Raw genomic sequence first — 16,734 nt, forward strand, 5'->3', positions numbered from 1 at the left:
GAGGGGCTGGGAGCACAAGCCCTGGTGAGGAATGACTGAGAGAGCTGGGGGTGTTTACCCTGGAGAAAAGGAGAGTCCGAGGTGACCTTATCACTCCACAGCTCCCTGAAGGGTAGTTGTAGTCAAGTGGGGTTGGTTTCTTTCTCCAGGCAGCTCTGACAGAACCAGAGGACACAGTCTCAAGCTGCATCAAGGGAAATGTAGGTTGGATATTAGGAAAATGTTTTCCACAGAAAGAGTGATAAAATTCTGGAATGGCCTGCCAGGGGAGGTGGTGGAGTCACCATCCCTGGATGGGTTTAAAAGAAAGACTGAATGTGACACTCAGTGCCATGGTTTAGTTGTGGTGTTGGGACATGGGTTGGACTGGATGATATTGAAGGTCTCTTCCAACCTGGTCATTCTGTGAATTCTGTATGAATTCTGAGCTCCTCCAGAGACACAGCCTGACCAGCAATGTCAGTAGGTGAAAAATAAGGTTTCACTGAGGAATGGCCCTTTGATGAAGCACAACATTTACAATCAGGGCAGTCCATTCATGCAGACAGGCGCACACTCTGGGGGTACAGCTGAGGCCATGAGGTCACAGCAGGGCTCTGGGGTCACAGCAGGCTGAGCTCTCAGCAGGCCCTGAGGTCACAGAAGTGCCAGAGGTGCCAGAGCCCCGTGGTTGCACAGCAGCACAAGGAGCCAGCATCAGTCCCTGAGCACAACTGTTGCGGCAGCAGCGGCGGTGGCAGCTGCGGTGCTGACGTTGGGACAGCGGTGTCGGGACAGCGGTGGCAGCAAGAGCTGTGGGACTGGCAGAGGGCAAGGCAGCATGGCCCTTGCTCTGCGCCTCCTACTCCTGCTGCTCCTGGCCGTGGCCCTGCCTGCCAGGGCTGCCCAGGCTGCTCCGCTGCAAGCGCAGGGAGCAGGTGAGCCGGCAGCCTGGCTGCCCTTTCCCGGCACAGCGCTCCCTGCTCCCTGGGAAGCGCTGGGGATGGTTTTCTCTGTGTGTGAGGGAGAGAGACCCCACGGGCCCTGGGCTACTCCAGCCACCCCTCCAGAGATGTTGCAAAGGGCCTGCAAAGAGGTTGGAGAGTGACCAGGAGCCAGCCCAGAGCTCCCCAGGCCCCTGTGCAGCTTTGGCCATGTCCATTCACATCTGACTCCCATGGCCTTACCCAGCCCCCTGCAGTGCCCAGTTCCCTAAGACGGAAGGGGATCCCAGCACACTATGAATTACGGAATCACGGAATCACTGGGTTCGAAGAGACCATCAAGATCATCAAGTCCAACCCATCCCTAAAACCTCAACTACACTATGGCATGGAGTGCCACTTCCAGTCTTTTTTAAAACACATCCAGGAATGATAACTCCACCACCTCCCCGGGCAAACTGTTCCAGTACTTCACCACACTTTCTGTAAAATGCTTTTTCCTAATATCCAGCGTATATTTCTCTTGGCAAGCTTAGGACTGTGTCCTCTCATTCTGTCAGTTGATACCACAGAAATGATTCTGATCTGTGCTCCCTTGTAGATTGGGATGCTAGAAATGTTTTTCTGGCACCTTGGCTGGAAGATAGATTGGATCCAGGTAAGATATCTATATTTACCATAGAATAGTAATTGACAATCTGGCAAGAACCAGGTGACAGAAGCTTCTGTGGGTGTTGTGTTACAGATGTGTCTGCCGAGGGGAATTTTCCAGCTCCTGGGCTGGATGAAGTACACAAGCCCGATTACCATGGCAGGGGTGAGTAGTGTGTCCCTGCTGACCCCACAGGCTGAGCCCTGCTTTTGTGGGATCCATTCCTGGGAAATCAAAGTGCTTTCTCTTAAGGTCCTCCAACAGGACAGACCCACGCTAAAGGAGAAAATGAATCCCTGACGCCTTCTGAACTTGTGGACCAGATGCTGAATGATCTGGAGAGACGCCGTGGTGGGTGCATTTCCCTCATGCTTCCCCTGGCACACAGCAGCCAGGGGCTTTGGCTGCACATCTGGACACGCCGTGCCCGGCACAGCGGGAAGGGATCCATGGCAGCCTCGCTGCCCCGCTGCTGCATTCACGCCCTGCAGGGCTGCTTCCCAGCCTGGCCTGGCTGCAGCTTCTGCCCAGCCCCTGCAGGAAGGCATTGGGCATTAGCTCACAGGCAGCTCCAATTGCACAACAGGACATGCTCACCCTGAGATTCCCCACAATTTCCTGGTGTCCAGGGAGATCAGGAGACACAACTGTTTGGAGGAGGAAGGGTTTTAGGGAGAGACCCCAAAGCCCATCTGATTTCCTGAAGCCTATCCATGACTTCGACAAGCATTCCCACCTGAAGATGACACCTATCCAATGGGGAGTACCTCCATCTGATCCAGCTGTCCCTCTTCCTTTCCCCAGAAATGAAAGTAGAGCCTGTGCAGATGGAAGCACTCCCCAGAGGAAGCAGTGGTTCCGTGCCAGTCTCGGCTGCAGAAAGGGATGCCATGCCAGGCACAGGCACAGGAGGTAATTGCTGTGCCTCTGGGCCTGAGCCCTGCTGAGGCTTGAGCTGCCCTCTCTGCTGCTTGGCAGTGCGGGCACAGCCTGGACAAGTCAGGCACAGCCCAGGGGAATTATCCCGAGCAGGCTCAGGGCACTTGGGTCCTGAGCAGTCCTGCTGGGGTCCCTCCATGGGAGACATGTCCTGAAACCTGGGAGCGACTGCACGGGGTGCCCACGGTGGGGAAAGGACAGAGAGGGAGAGCAAGGTTCCAGTGTGTCCTGAGAGGGCCTGGCTGTTTGCCCTTGGGATCTGGGGGGTGTCCCCACAGAAGGAGGGCAGGAGGGACAGAGGGAGGGAGGTAGGGATGGATAGCTGTGGCACTGCCTGCTGCAGTTTTCCCCAGGGCTTTAGGGAGGATTTCCTCTGTGTGTGAGGGAGAGAGCCTCGGGGCCCTGTGCTGCTCCAGCCACCCCTCCCTGGGATGTTGCTGAGGGCAGGGAAAGAGTGTGGAGGGTAATCAGGAGCCAGTCCAGAGCTCCCCAGGCCCCTGGACAGCTTTGGCCATGTCCATTCACATCTGGCTCCCACGGTCTTACCCGACCCCCTTGTAGTGCCCAGTTTTCTGTGGCAGAAGGGGATCCCAGCATGCAACTGATATCGTTCTGATCTCTGCTCCCTTCTAGATTGGGATCCTGATATGGATTATTTGGAAGTCCTGGTGCATAACCATTTTAAGTCCTTGGAGGATGCCGAAGGCAAGTTCAATGTGACTTTCCTGACAGAATAATCAATGTCAATGTGCAAGAGCTTGCTCATGCTACATTTCCCTTTCACATAATCTCAGGGTTAAAGTAATCTGGAAATCTTCCCCTGCTCCCTTCTGGAGCTCTGAGGGATCCCACAGGATCACTGTCAGTGGGAGGAAGGAGCATTTAGCTTTCAATCTTCCTCCTGTGTGCAATGCCAGTGTGTCCTTCCATGTGCTCTGTGCAGCCAGGGAGAAGAGCAGAGAGGGAAGGGGCCGGGCCCAGGGCTGTGCCCCGGGGCTGAGCCTTTGGCAGCTCCTTTGCCAGCCCCACGGAGCCTGAGCTGCTCCTGCTGCCACTGCCAAGCCCTGGCCCTGCCCGGGTCTGGGTTTAGAGCTGCTGGCAGCTCCAGGGAGTCCTTTCTGCCCCAACTGCCCTGCAAGGGGCTCCTTCCATCCCAGTGTGGGGCCACTGCAGGCACGAGGTCCCCCTGCCCCTGCTCCAGAGTGGAAGGCAGAGCTGAGGGAGTGCTTTGGAGGGCACCAATCACCCAGGTGCCCTCACTGCCACTCGGGCCTGAAGGAGAATCTTCAGCAGGGTCACAGGAGCTGTTGCCTCCTGGCTTTCTTTGCAGCTAACTCGGTTGGTGAAAATGATCTGGCTTCCCAACCCATGTCCAGGACTGAGCCTCTGGGAGATGGTGAAGGTAAGTCAAGGCTTTCCTCCCTAGGAGAGCTGCCAGCTCATGAGCCCAAAACTTGGCCAGCGAGACAGAGCTGCAGGTGACAGCACAAAACAATGCACGTGTTTGACTCATCCTACGCTTGCCCCTCACAATTTATGCTCAGCACTACCAGTTGTTTGGAGGAGGGAGGGCCCTGGCCCAGCCCCAAAAGCCCAGATATTTTGTGAATCTTATCCCCATTTTTGATTATCAGGCTGCCCTGAAGATGGCACCAAAGAAATGGTGAATTGTTCCATCTGATCCAGCTGTTGTTTTATGTTTCTCAAGTGATGGACCAAAAGGCTGTGCAGATAGAGGAACACCTAGGGAGAAGCAGTGGCTCATTGGCAGCCCCTGCTGCAGGAAAGAAGGCAAAGCCAGACACGGGCACAGGCACAGCAGGTAATTGCTGTGCCAGGCTCAGCCCTGGCCGGGGCTGTGTGGCAGCACCTCTTCCCCCAGGGCCTGCCCTTGCCCAGCCTGGCAGCAGCCAAAGCTGGAGGTGCCTGGGCTTCCAGGCCTCTGGAGCTCGTTCAGAGCCCCAGGGAAACGAGACAGGTGCAGCAACGTCCCTGGCGCTGCAGCTGCTGCGGAGCTGGCCCTGAGTGCCCAGAGGCCCAAGGCACAGGAGCAGCCCCGAGCGGGAGCCCTGCTGCCAGCCCAGGGCCAGAGCCAGACCTGGCTCCCGACTGAGCAGGGGCTGTGCTGGGTCCTGACAGGGCCTGAGCCTGTCCCCTGGGGCTGGGGGAGCTGTCACGGGGCAGGGAGGGCCAGGGGTGGCAGTGGCTGCTCAGGAGTGGCTTTGGCCCGTGTCCCTGGCAGCAGCCACTGCCCAAGCAGCTGCGCTGCCCCCGGGCTCTCCTCCCAGCCTGCTGGGCTTTGTTGGGTGGCACAGCCTGTGCCAAGGGCCGGCAAGGTGCCTGCAGGCCCCAGCTCTGGGGGAAACAGAGAACGTCCTGCCCGTATCCACCGTGCTGCCAGCTCAGCAGTGCAGCACAGCACGCGCTCACGCTCCCCATTGCTCCCACAGATGTAGCCGGCAGCACAACACGTGTTCCCGATGCCCAGAAGGGCCTCAGAAGCGATTTGTGTCAGGGAACTCGCTGTTTGTTGGAGTTAATGGCCATTGTGGCTGGTGGGGAGCTTGTCTTCACGTTGTGCTGCATTGGAATCTGGTATTCCTGGAAGAGAAGACGGTGAATGTTTTGTTGCTCTCCCCCTCAAACAGCTTCTTTTGAAAGTCTACTGCAGACAGGGAACATTCCCAGCGAGATTGCAGTGGAGTTGTGGCCAGTCCATGGTTCTCCAAATAACTCTACTGAGGGTTCTGCTGCTGCCCAGTGCTTCCATTGGCCTCTCAATTGCTGGGCCTTGTCCTGGGGGCCCCGCTGGGGCTGCAGCCAGTGCTGGCTCCCACTGAGGCTGCCTGGCCAAGAGCAGCCCCAGGGGCACGGGGCAGAGGCAGAGGGAGGTGGGGAGGAGAAAGAGCAGGGCCGAGGTTGCCCTTGAAAGGCAGAGGCGCTCTGGGGCCCGCTCCTGGCCAGGGACCCTGCCCAGAGCCGTGCCCTGCTGGCCGGGGCCTTGAGGGGCAGCTGTCCAGCTGGGCCCAGCTGTGCCAGCAGCTCCAGCCGTGCTGGGGAGCCTTGCCAGCTCTGGGCCCTGCTGTGCACGAGGGTCCCTGTGTGCCACTGGCAGCTGGGGCCTCAGCCACCTCCTCTCTTCACAGGCACCACCTTGAAGAAAAGCTGAAAGCTAGTGGCTGGTCACGAGACCTCTACAGCCAGAAGAGCAATAGCAGCAGCTCTGAGTCTGATGATGAGTCTGATGAGTGTATATTTGCCCCTCCAACCCCTGTGGTGCTTTGAGGCGACAGGCCCAGCACTCCATGCAGGGCTGAAGGTGAAAGCCCTAGAACAGGATTTAGAAGTGCTCAAGTTAGCACTGTCTGAGAGCTTCCAAAATCACCTCTTCCCTTGTAATAAAGAGATGGAGCTGTCACCCCAGTCTCTGATGGCAGTAGCAGCAAAGCCCACCTGGCACCAGCACTGGCTGAGCTCCGTGCCCAGGTGCAGCTGGGGATGGGCATGGTGTGGGCAGGCAGGAGCCAGGCAGGGGCTGCTGCGACCAGCGGTGGGGCCCCGAGGGGATGGGGCAGCCCATGCTGAGCGTCCCTGGGCTGAGGGACATTTCCTTCCATGGGATCATCTGGGCCCAGACCTCCTCCAGTGCCATGCCCAGGAAAAGAGGGAAGCCATCAAGAGTATCTCCAGGGACACAGCCTGACCAGCAATGTCAGCAGGCAAAACAAAGCTTCTCCCTAATTAACACACTTGATAGGACCTAATTGATGGGCCATCACCAATGCAGGGTGCTGCACAGGGTCTGCTGCTCTCAGCAAGGGCCAGAAGGAAGGGAAGGGAAGGGAAGGGAAGGGAAGGGAAGGGAAGGGAAGGGAAGGGAAGGGAAGGGAAGGGAAGGGAAGGGAAGGGAAGGGAAGGGAAGGGAAGGGAAGGGAAGGGAAGGGAAGGGAAGGGAAGGGAAGGGAAGGGAAGGGAAGGGAAGGGAAGGGAAGGGAAGGGAAGGGAAGGGAAGGGAAGGGAAGGGAAGGGAAGGGAAGGGAAGGGAAGGGAAGGGAAGGGAAGGGAAGGGAAGGGAAGGGAAGGGCTGTGTGGCCTCAGGGTCCGACAGGGCTGGCGAGCAGCCCCAGAGACACAACAACCCAGGTGCAACCAGACTTTATTTCCAGGTCAAAACACTCGGCGTAGCTGGCTTGGACTTTCCTGTAGGGCACGTGGGGGCTTTGGAGTCCCCCTAAGGTGCACGAGGGGCTGGGGTCCCTTGTGGCACACCCAGGGATATTTTAGGTTTCCTCTGAGGCATGGAGGGCACTGGGGTCCACTTCAAGTCATGCAAGGGATTTGGAATCCTGTGTGAGGCATGCAGAGGGTTTGGGATCTCTCCCAAGGTGTGCAGTGAAATAAATGGGCAGGAGATCTTTCTCCTTTTTAATGTCTTTATTAATAAGAATCAGCTCAGGTGGGGAGAAATTGACAGGTCGCACCCACACCGCCGTTGCTCCCAGGCGTGGCACGAAGGAGGAGGATGATGCAGCTTTGTCCGCTGGTCTGCAGACAGAGCTGGGGACTCTGTCCTCACGGGAGAGTCGTAGAGTCCTAGCTTGTTTGTTTAAAAACCCGGGGTGTCTCTTTAATCAGTATCTTTTTAGGTTAGGGTGAGAAACAAAAAGGTCCAAGCAGGTATGGGACTATGCTCCCATCCTTAGACTCCACTTAAGTCACTTGTTGGCTCGTGATTTTAGGGGTTTTTCTTGTAAAAATTGTAAAACTGTAAAAACCCAGGGTGCAAGGCATTTCTCATTTGCATGCTGGCTCTGGTGTCACTGTCCATTCTCTTTACCAGGCTGACGGGGCCATATCCTCAATAACCTCATTAATTTTTCAAAGGTCTTGGAGTAGACATCAGCTGTCTTTGCCATGCTTTCGGATGACAAAATTGGGGTATTCCACGGGCTAGTTGATGGAACTAAATGCCCGTGTTGTTCTTGCTCCTCGACTGATTCGATGAGCGCATTTAATTTGTTTAATGGGAGGGGCCACTGATCCATCCACATCGGAACATTGGTTTTCCAATTCAGTGAAATTCAGGAAGTTCACTCTGCAGTGGCCCATGCTAAAAATCCCACTTGGGGTCAGGGATATCAAGGCGGGCACCTCACTGGGATAAAACATCCCTGCCTAATAGGGAGATATTGGATGACACAACAAACGGTCAGATGGTGGAGACTTGCCCCTCAGGCCCCTCTATGCTTACCAGATGAGATCTTCTCATGGAATTGACAGCTCCACCAACACTGGAGATTGTGCCACAAGGGGACACCAGCGCCCAGTCACGGGGCCACTTTGCCCTGGGGAGGATAGTAACATCCACTCCTGTGTCAGCCATGAGACGAAGTTCAATGGATTTCCCATTTTTGGAAATACAAGAATCAATCAGGGGTTTGTCTTTACAAATCAAGTGACATGCAAACACATCAAAATTGGAATCAGGGTCAACCTCTGAATCCTGGTGGGGTAAAATTAACATTTGTGGAAAAGGTGAGAATTTGAACAGTGTAAATGGTGGATTGTAACAAACAACTGACACAGTAATTTCATTGCCTGGATTTACAGTCACAACTTCTGGTAATATACTTATCTGATCTGGAGTGTGTTCACTGTCCCCAAACAGCAGGACTGTAGTTGGTTGATGGTGGACAGGGGGCTCAAGGTACCCAGCTGGAACTCAAACTAGATGTTCGTCGGGGAAAAGCAGATGGACAGAACTTACTAACACTGGTCGGAGGCTTTGGGAAAAGTTCTGGGTTCTGCGGAACAACCGGAGTCTGTCCTCATGACTGCGGTCCTCTGCGAGGAGCCTGTTGGGGCGGGGGACTCCTGGATGGCTGGCAGCTGAGGTGGGCTTTGCAGGCAAGGCCGGTAATTTGCTGTTGTCGCGCGGTGTGGCCCCGCGCTCTGCCAAGCGTTTCCCTGGATCGGCTGATAATATTGCTGCTGAAAGTTGTATGTGGGCCGATAGGGCTGTTGGAAAGGAGGAGGCCTAGGAGGTTAATAGTTAATAAATAGTTAATAAATTGCCCAAAAGGAAGATGAGGACAGTCTTTCTGGAAATGTCCAAGTTGGCCGCAGTAAAAGCAACGGACATTGCTAATGTTTGTCATGGCTTCTCCCACTCCCTTGCTCACTGCAAAGGCAAGTGTAGTCTCTAGGGATGATGCTTTTGTGCATGCGTCAACCATTTGGGCTATGGTTGACTCAGGATCCTGAGGTGATGCTCTTAAATCTTTTTTTTTCTGCATTAGCATTTGTCATTGCCATTTTGCGTATTGATTCGTCTCTGGCTTGTTTGTTGTCAGTTTGTCTCTCGATAGCTTCATGCAATTGATCTACAAATTTTATTAAGTATTCAACCACTCCCTGCACAATGGCAGAGAAATTATGCAAAAGGCTGCTCCCATCTCGGATTCTCGGCAATGCAGATTTGCCAGCAGCTTTTACGTCATTTAAGATTTCAGCAGGGAGTTCTGCTTGTACTGCAGGCTTAGAATATTCACCCTCCCCTGCCAATGCCTTTAAAATGTCATCCTCTTCGAAAATCTGTGCTAGGTGGTAGTGTTTTTTAATCAAAGGTTTAAGTAATTTTTTCCAGCTCTTTTAACTCTGTGTATGGAATAGATTCCCACCGCGCTTGGTCATTGGTGTCATAGACGAATGGCGCGGCTAACAAATCTAAATCTCTCACTAACTCCAGGTCTCCATCCCTTACTGCTTCTTCCCAGATCCTGCCCCAGTTCTCATGCGGCTGGAGGTTTTTACCGGGGCTGCTTCTGTCCTCATCCTCACCGGATGAAGCGGAGTGAGAGAGCGCGTGGATTTTTGCTTTGGCTGTCGGGGACCGATGGCTGGAATTTTTGCCGACCAAGGTGACTGCCTTCCCGTCACGGGCACCGTGGGAAAGGGAAGGAGTAGGAGGGGTTGAAGGGGTGGGTTCTGCCGACGCGCAATCTGTCCCTTCCCCCGAGGTGTGGCCCGATGACGAATGGCTAGATCCACCCCATGGGGTGTGACTATCTGAAGAAACTGAGCTGCCCCCGAAGGCTTTCCCAGTAACACGTCAGAGAGGGGAGGGGCAGAGGGGGCAAATCCCGACAATGCGAGTGAAGGGGGGAACCCGACGCAGGGAAGGAGCACACAACTGGAAAAGCCTCAGAGGTGGTGGCTGGGACTGAGGACAAAACTGGAAAAGATGAGCCATCATTTTTCACCCTTAAATCAGGGAGGGCAGCCATTTTGTGACCCCAAATAGGGACAACTATAAACATTACAACGGGAATCCAAACCGGAATCAGGGGATTTAGGAGCGAGGGTAAGGGCAGGATCCAAACTGACGTGGCCAGCATCAGCTGGACGAGGGATTTGAGCCAGGCAGGAGCCAGCAGGGAGCAGGTTACCACCTTGTGCAAGTTTTGGGCAAGATCTGAGTCCTGTCTGGTCCTTGGGGGAAGAGGGAATAGGATCGGAAGGGGAGGAACACAGGGAAGACAAACTAGGGTTCTTAACTCCTTCCTTCCTTTTCACAAACTCATATATGACGTCGAAAACAGGGTAAAAGTTTGCCACTCCCAAGTCCCTCGACACTTGCCATTGATAAATGCAATGCCCCACCTTTCCCCAAAAGGCAACTGATAACACTTCCTCTCTACCCGCATTTGGAAAATGCATGAACAACAACTTAACAAAGGCTTTCAGCTCTCTCTTCTTAACAGAAATATTTTCTAACAAAACAGAAGCTCTAATTTGGGTATAAAACTTCTTTTCAGAAGGAGAAAGTTTGTTTCCCATTGTTCTCACCGCTTAAATTGCTCTTTTCTGAGGTAAAACACAAAACAGAAAGTAAAAAACACACGAGCAGTGCTCATCCCCACCCCCCCAGGATAACATGCAGCACCCTGCTGCAAACTCACCACACCGGAACAATAGTAACACGCTGCTTGCGAAAAGTCCTCAGAAAAGGCTGGTGAAGCACAGTGATCCATCAGCTTGTAGAATACCTGCTCTCTCAAGTCGATGTGGAAACTCACAAACGTCCAGTCGTCACTGCAGCCTCGGGGAGATGGCTTCCTTTAATGAAAGCTTCACTCCTGAAGGGCTGGCTCGGAACGGCGCTTATTTCCCAAAAATCGCTTCTCGCAGAATTTCGGTTTTCAGGAGACGCTCTCCAGGACAAAGGAGACAGAGTCCAGAGTCCCTGTTCCAGGGCGCCAACTGCCGGGGTCAGGATTTTGACCCGCTGGAACCCGGCTAGATGTTTCTCTTCACCAGATAGAAGGAGGGCAGCTCGAGTCCTGGATAATTTCAACTGATTTATTGCAGGGTCCAAAAAGGATAGGAATACATGGAGGGTAGGCTGAGGGACAGACGGTGGACCGGAGAGACAGCAGGTTCGGGTAACCGCCAGCAGAGGGACACCAGGGCGAGTGCGAGATCTCTGGGGAAAGTTACACTTTTTGTGCACAGCTACATGGAGAGGGATGGGAGGGGAAAAGTTTTCACAGGAGTAAATAGTGAAAGATACAAAGTGCACAGAATGAGTGGGGTGGGAAATGGAGTAACTTTGGTACTTTCCTGCAACCCTTTCCCATGCTTCCAAACCAAGGGTGGAGAAGGGCACCTTAACTAATATCATTTCTCTGCCTGGTTTTACTGTCTCCTGCAAAGGGACCTGCAGTATTTGTCCTCTGGTTCGGGATGCTATTGGGATGCCTGGAGGGGTTGGAGCTGGTGTCCTCTCCAAAGGAGGAGGAGTAGGAGTAGGAGTAGGAGTAGGAGTAGTAGTGGAAGAGGTTGACTAGGTGGTGGAGGTGGTGGAGGTGGTGGAGGTGGTGTAGATGGAGCCCCTCCCAAGTCTCTACCCCTTCCCCTCTGCCCTCCCAAGTGAGGGCTAAATAGGTCAGCTAGATCTTGTTCTTGTTCCTCTAGTGCTGTGCGATAAACTTTATCTGTCCTGCTGCATCTCTGTCTTATGCTACAGGCCGAGCAGCCCCATTTCAGTTCTCCCATTTTGCTTCTGTTTTCTCTTTCAAGAGCCAAAACGAGGGGGTCAGAGGGGGCTCTGAGGCCACAGTCCCTTTGCCAATCAGGGTTATTTTGGAGGGAGAAAAGCATATCACAATAAGAAACCTCCTCCCATTTCCCTTCCCTCCATAGAAACAACATTAGCTGTAACAGGGTATTCTATTCCAATGTACCTGTAGGAGGCCACCTTGCCCCATCCTCCAGGTGATAGAATGGCCACCAATGGGAGCAATATATAATTAGGCTTTTTAAAAATTTGGCCTGCCCCCTTTGCCTGCTATTTCTCTCCAATGTGCTAAGACACACCCGAATGGGCTGGCTTTAGGTACTTCCTAACTCTGCCTTGTTCCCATGATGTCTTTTTAGAGCAAGCTTTAGCTTACTCAGTTCCGAATGTCCAGATGTGAGTCTCAAATCAAAATTCCTTTTTTTCCCCTTCTTCAGAGTTATTTTTAAAAAGTAATAATTAATCAAATAATCAATGTATAAAATATTAATAACCAATTTAACAATCAAGAATACTTTAATTAATTAAGTGTTATTAACATTAAATACAAATTACTTTCATAATTAATATATAACAATCCACCATTAACTTTTACTTGTTTGTTGTTTGCTCAGTCCCACACAAAGTTACAAACTCCTATGGGTACAATCCAAACCACTGGGGAGAAAAGAAAAGAAAAAAATTCCTCAATCCTTCCTTTTGATGCGGCTGTGCCACTCCTTTATCCTTTCCCAACCCTCTTCAAAGATGTCTTCCCATGTCTCAGGGTCTAGGTGACTTTTTCCACAGATTAAATTCACTATTTCACACCTTGCATGTACCTCTTGGTTATGGTATCTTGGGAGTTCAGGGGTACATGCACGGCATGCAGGTCTCTGTCTATATGAAACACAATACCACCTCCTCTGACACTTTCTGCACTGAAGGAGAACCCAAGCTGTGTGCCAGTCTGGCTCCCAGTGAAAAGCTGTCAGTCTCCACTCAAGACAGGGAATCACCCCTTCAAGCCCCCAGGTCAAGGCGTTTCTAAGCACTCTTTCAGCTGCGGGGTGTTCCCAGTCAAAGGCTCGATAGCAACGTGTTGAACTGTGGTATATCCCTCCCAAGAACACTCTGTCTCTCCCTCCATCCTCCCATTCTATGACTACCCAGCCCCTGATGGATGAAGAGACTGACTCGGTTCAAGCTGAAACCACCTGTGTAGAGCATGTCTCGGAGGCCGGGCTCTCCCAGCCCAGGCTTGAAGTTAGGCAGCAACCATGGGCAAATCACCTCTCGCTTGTGTTATGAATAAATTGTTATCTATTTTTTTTCAGATTGCAGAGTTAAAACAAGTTGGACCAGTTGCTGTTAAGTTAGCTTCATTGTTAAGAGTTCTTCTTCAATTACCTGTTAATGGTTACCGTTTAACCCTTGTCCCCCTGAGGCTTGCCAGGGAGGGATGCCGGGACCCTGCAAGTACCAGGAGAATGGGAGTGGCATCAGAGCGAGTATGCAGATGACAAATGCATTGCACCAAATTTTGCAGTGTTCCAGGGAAACCCCTAAAAACAACGAGCCAACATAGAACTATGGGTACGTAGGTCATGTCTAAGGATGGGAGCATAGTCCAATGCCTGCTTGGATCCTTTTTGCTTCTCACCCTCACCTGAAAGAATCTTGACTAGAGAGAGGAACCAAGGTGATGGACCAAAAAGGTGGAATCTCCTAATCTCTCAAGAGGATGGAATCCCCAGCTCTGCCTGCAGACCAGCGGACAAAGCTGCATCACCCTCCTCCTCTGTGCCACTCCTGGGAGCAGCAGCGGCGTGGGCACAACCTGTCGATTGCTCTCCACCTGAGCTCATCCTTTTAAATAAAGGCATTAAAGAGGAGAAAGATCTCCTGCCCATTTATTTCAGCTTGTACCAAAAAAAAAAAAAAAAAAAAAAGCAGCAGCAAAACCCTTAATGCAAAGGCTCTCCTAGTAACAGCTGTCAAGACTGAAGGGCAGTGTTATCGCACAGCAAACACTTAACTCTTAGTCCAGGTGGGCTTGCTGGCTGCCTGCAGGTGGTTCCTGCCCCTTACCAACCAGCGGTGCTTGCTTGCAAATGCCAATTTGTACCGTGCTCTTGCTAGCTGTGCTATCAGCTAGCGGTGTTCAAAGCAACCCTACAAACCGCGGCTTATGCCCCGAGTGCCCGCTGCGCTGAGAGCAATTTGGCAAGCCCCGGCTCATGCCCCTGCACCGCGCTGGCCCCGCTCGTTAGAGCCGCCCTGCACCACGCATGTGCTGCCGGCCAGGGGCTGCCTGCGCTGGGCATGCGCTGCTTGCTCTCCCAGGCGCTGCCGGCTGGCCGCTGCTGCCCCGGCTTTGCGCCGCCTCTGCCCGCCGCGCCGACCTGCGCCACGCTCACGGCGACCCGGCGCCCTTGAAATGTTCTTTGAAAAACCACAGTTACCAGAGAAACTAAACCAAGACTTCATTCCCGCAGCATGTTTCACCGTTCACTCACACCCACACACACACACAAGCACGCACGTCCGGACGTGATAACCATACACAATCACAGTTCAAACCAACGCTCCGCCAGCTGCTCTGTCAGCTGGGGACGCCCGCCACCGGCTTCTCCCCGGCAGATGATTGCTTGCAAACTGCTTGTGCAAAACTGCACACAAAGACGTCTCTTATGCGACTTATCGGTAGCCAACCCTATAAAAAATAAAGGAATACATACCACTTCTGTCCACAGTCTCAATGCGCTGTGGTCTGCTCCCCGCAGTGTACAGCCAAGGCACAGAGTCTCTCCCGGGGAAGAGTCCCGTGGCACACTTGAGAGGGTCTGTGCCCAGCCGGAACAGCAGGTGAGCAGAGTTAGTCCCATCTGGGTCGCCAAATGAAGCGATATGCGGAATAAATGGACTCCACAATTTGATGTAGTTATGAAGTGGGTATGCGTGTCAGGGCCTGGCACAAGCGAGATGGCTCTCGTGAAAACTTGTGCCCCGAGCCCTGGTCCGAGCCACATCTTTGTTCACAAACATGTTCCATATGCAATGCATTACACAATCTCTTCATGCATATTCAACCCCTGGCCCCACCTGTCCTCCCCTCACATGGCGATTAGATCCACGCCCTTCTGGGCACGCATTGTTTCCTGTGGTGGTCACACTGGGGTCTTTGGTGGTCTCTGAGGCCGAAGGCTGTGGTCTTGCTCATGACTGAACTTTTGAACTTTTCTCCTTTGTGCTTGCACTGTGGTCCCTTGGTGCTTATCTGAGTACGTCTGTTGGTTTGGATCAGCTTGGAGACAGAGGAGCTCCTTAGTCTATGGTTCCTGCATTCCCTGGTCTTCTCCGGGTGTTATGAGTAAAACATTCATCTGTAGCTATGATATTTTATTAAATAAATATCATATTTTTCCCCTCCTGAGGAGCTGAGGGCCTCAGGAAAGAAATGTAAACAATAATTATCTGCTGCTGCTGTGGAATGCAACAGGTGCATCTTCCATTGGTCCATGTGGATTGTTTTCACTTGAAGACCAATCACAGCCAACTGTGTTGAGCCTGTGAGCAGTCACAAGATTTTTGTTATGCATTCCATTCTATTCTTCTTCTTTGTAGCCTTCTGGTCATTTTTTCCTCTCTGTTCTTTTAGTATAGTTTTAATGTAGTATTTTAATAGAATATATAATAAATCAGCCTTCTGAAATGGAGTCAAGCCTCGTGTCTCCACACCTGGGGTGTTCACCCCCACAAATTATCCTTTTTTTTTTTAAGGCTGCAAAGTTAAACAGGTTGGGCCAGTTGTTGAGAGTTGAAGTGTTGACCATTTCTTGTTGATAGCTTCATGTTGCAATCACCTCTTATTATTAGTTTTTCTTCAATTACCTGTTCATGGTTAGAAATCAAGCGCAATTGCCCCCCTGCTGCTTCACCAGAGCCTGCAGGTAGCAGAGTAGAGGGGGTGACGTCAGAGCTAGTATGCAGATGAGAATGCATTTCACCAAAGTTTGCAATTTTACAGGAAAAAAAAACCTGAAAAAACAAGTCAACACGGAATTAAGAAACCTAAGTAATGTCTAAAGGTGAGGAACTTAATCCAGTATCTGCTAAGATACTTTTTACTCCTCACCCTAACCTGAATGGATGTCAGCTAGAAAGAGGACCTGGAATGTTAGACCAAAAAAGCGGAATTCCCACTACTCCCTCGAGGATGGAAGGCCCAGCTCTGCCTGCATACCAGCAGACACAGCTGCATCATCCTCCTCCTCCGTGCCACTCCTGGGAGCAGCGGGGGTGCGGGCGACCTGTCGTTTCTCCCCAACCTGAGCTGAATATTTTAATAAAGGCATTATAAAGGAGAAAGATCTCCTGCCCTATTTATTACGCTGGTATTGTCCTTCATAGCAAGAAGCTTCAGATATCTGCATTTTCCTATGCCCTTTGTACCATGGCAGACGTTTCTTAAGTAAAAGGTTAAAATTCAACACATAATTCTACAATTTAAAATTTAAATGCTTAGTCCATATATTGCTAACTTAATTGAACCCCCCAAAACCTCCATTTCAACAGCAACCCCTGCCTGGCTTCTGCCTGCCCACACCGTGGGCATCCACGGCTCCTCCTGGGCATGGAGCTCAGTCAGTGCTGGTGCTGGGTGGGCTTTGCTGCTGCTGCCACCTGGACACTGGGGTGACCGCTTGTCCTAGGCTGCAGTGTAAAGATGTATTCTAATCCCATCCTCAAGAGCTGCTGAAACCAGGAGGGGCATTGTTTCTTCCTTATCTCCTGTTAATGGGCCCATCAATGTCTTGCCACATGAGTCAGAGATAACTCCCTCCCAGAGCCATTTCTGTTTAGTGGCTAATCAAGGACCCACAGCATGAGGCAGAATGATATCAGCCAACTGTGAGATGCTCTGCCCATGGGGGAGGAGCTAAGCATCCCCAGCTGGATATAATCTGGGTTTTGGGACACAACAAGCAGTCTTTCCACTGGATTCCCAGAGGAACATCTGCCCTTACCCACTGCTTTTCCAGAGGATGAGAGCTACCAGATGGTTTCTACAGGATCACCACTTCCAAAAGTCCATTTCATCTGGACTGCTACCACCACCCTAACTAGCAGGGTGTCAGCAGGCTGTATTCTGAGCCTGT

At 52.1% G+C, this 16,734-nt stretch overlaps 2 protein-coding genes across 3 annotated transcripts in view; one reads left to right on the plus strand and one right to left on the minus strand.

Moving 5' to 3' along the window:
• The window catches only part of LOC135292737 (uncharacterized), a 102,045-nt gene that overhangs the window by 44,209 nt on the left and 41,102 nt on the right, over positions 1-16,734 (minus strand). The window lies entirely within an intron of this gene.
• On the plus strand, positions 1,243-5,932 carry LOC135292744 (uncharacterized). 2 transcript variants are annotated; one of them, XM_064406842.1, is made up of 9 exons: positions 1,243-1,581; positions 1,669-1,740; positions 1,828-1,926; positions 2,380-2,487; positions 3,148-3,219; positions 3,845-3,916; positions 4,223-4,336; positions 4,965-5,130; positions 5,661-5,932. In XM_064406842.1, exons 3-9 carry the CDS (start codon positions 1,899-1,901, stop codon positions 5,797-5,799), a joined length of 699 nt encoding a protein of 232 aa, XP_064262912.1. In that variant the 5' UTR covers positions 1,243-1,581; positions 1,669-1,740; positions 1,828-1,898; the 3' UTR covers positions 5,800-5,932. The 2 variants fall into 2 exon arrangements, with proteins under 2 accessions (XP_064262912.1, XP_064262911.1); XM_064406841.1 differs by having other exon boundaries at positions 1,243-1,740.

The sequence above is a fragment of the Passer domesticus genome, unplaced genomic scaffold (assembly GCF_036417665.1).
Source record: "Passer domesticus isolate bPasDom1 unplaced genomic scaffold, bPasDom1.hap1 HAP1_SCAFFOLD_44, whole genome shotgun sequence".
NCBI classification, from domain to species: Eukaryota; Metazoa; Chordata; class Aves; order Passeriformes; family Passeridae; genus Passer; species Passer domesticus.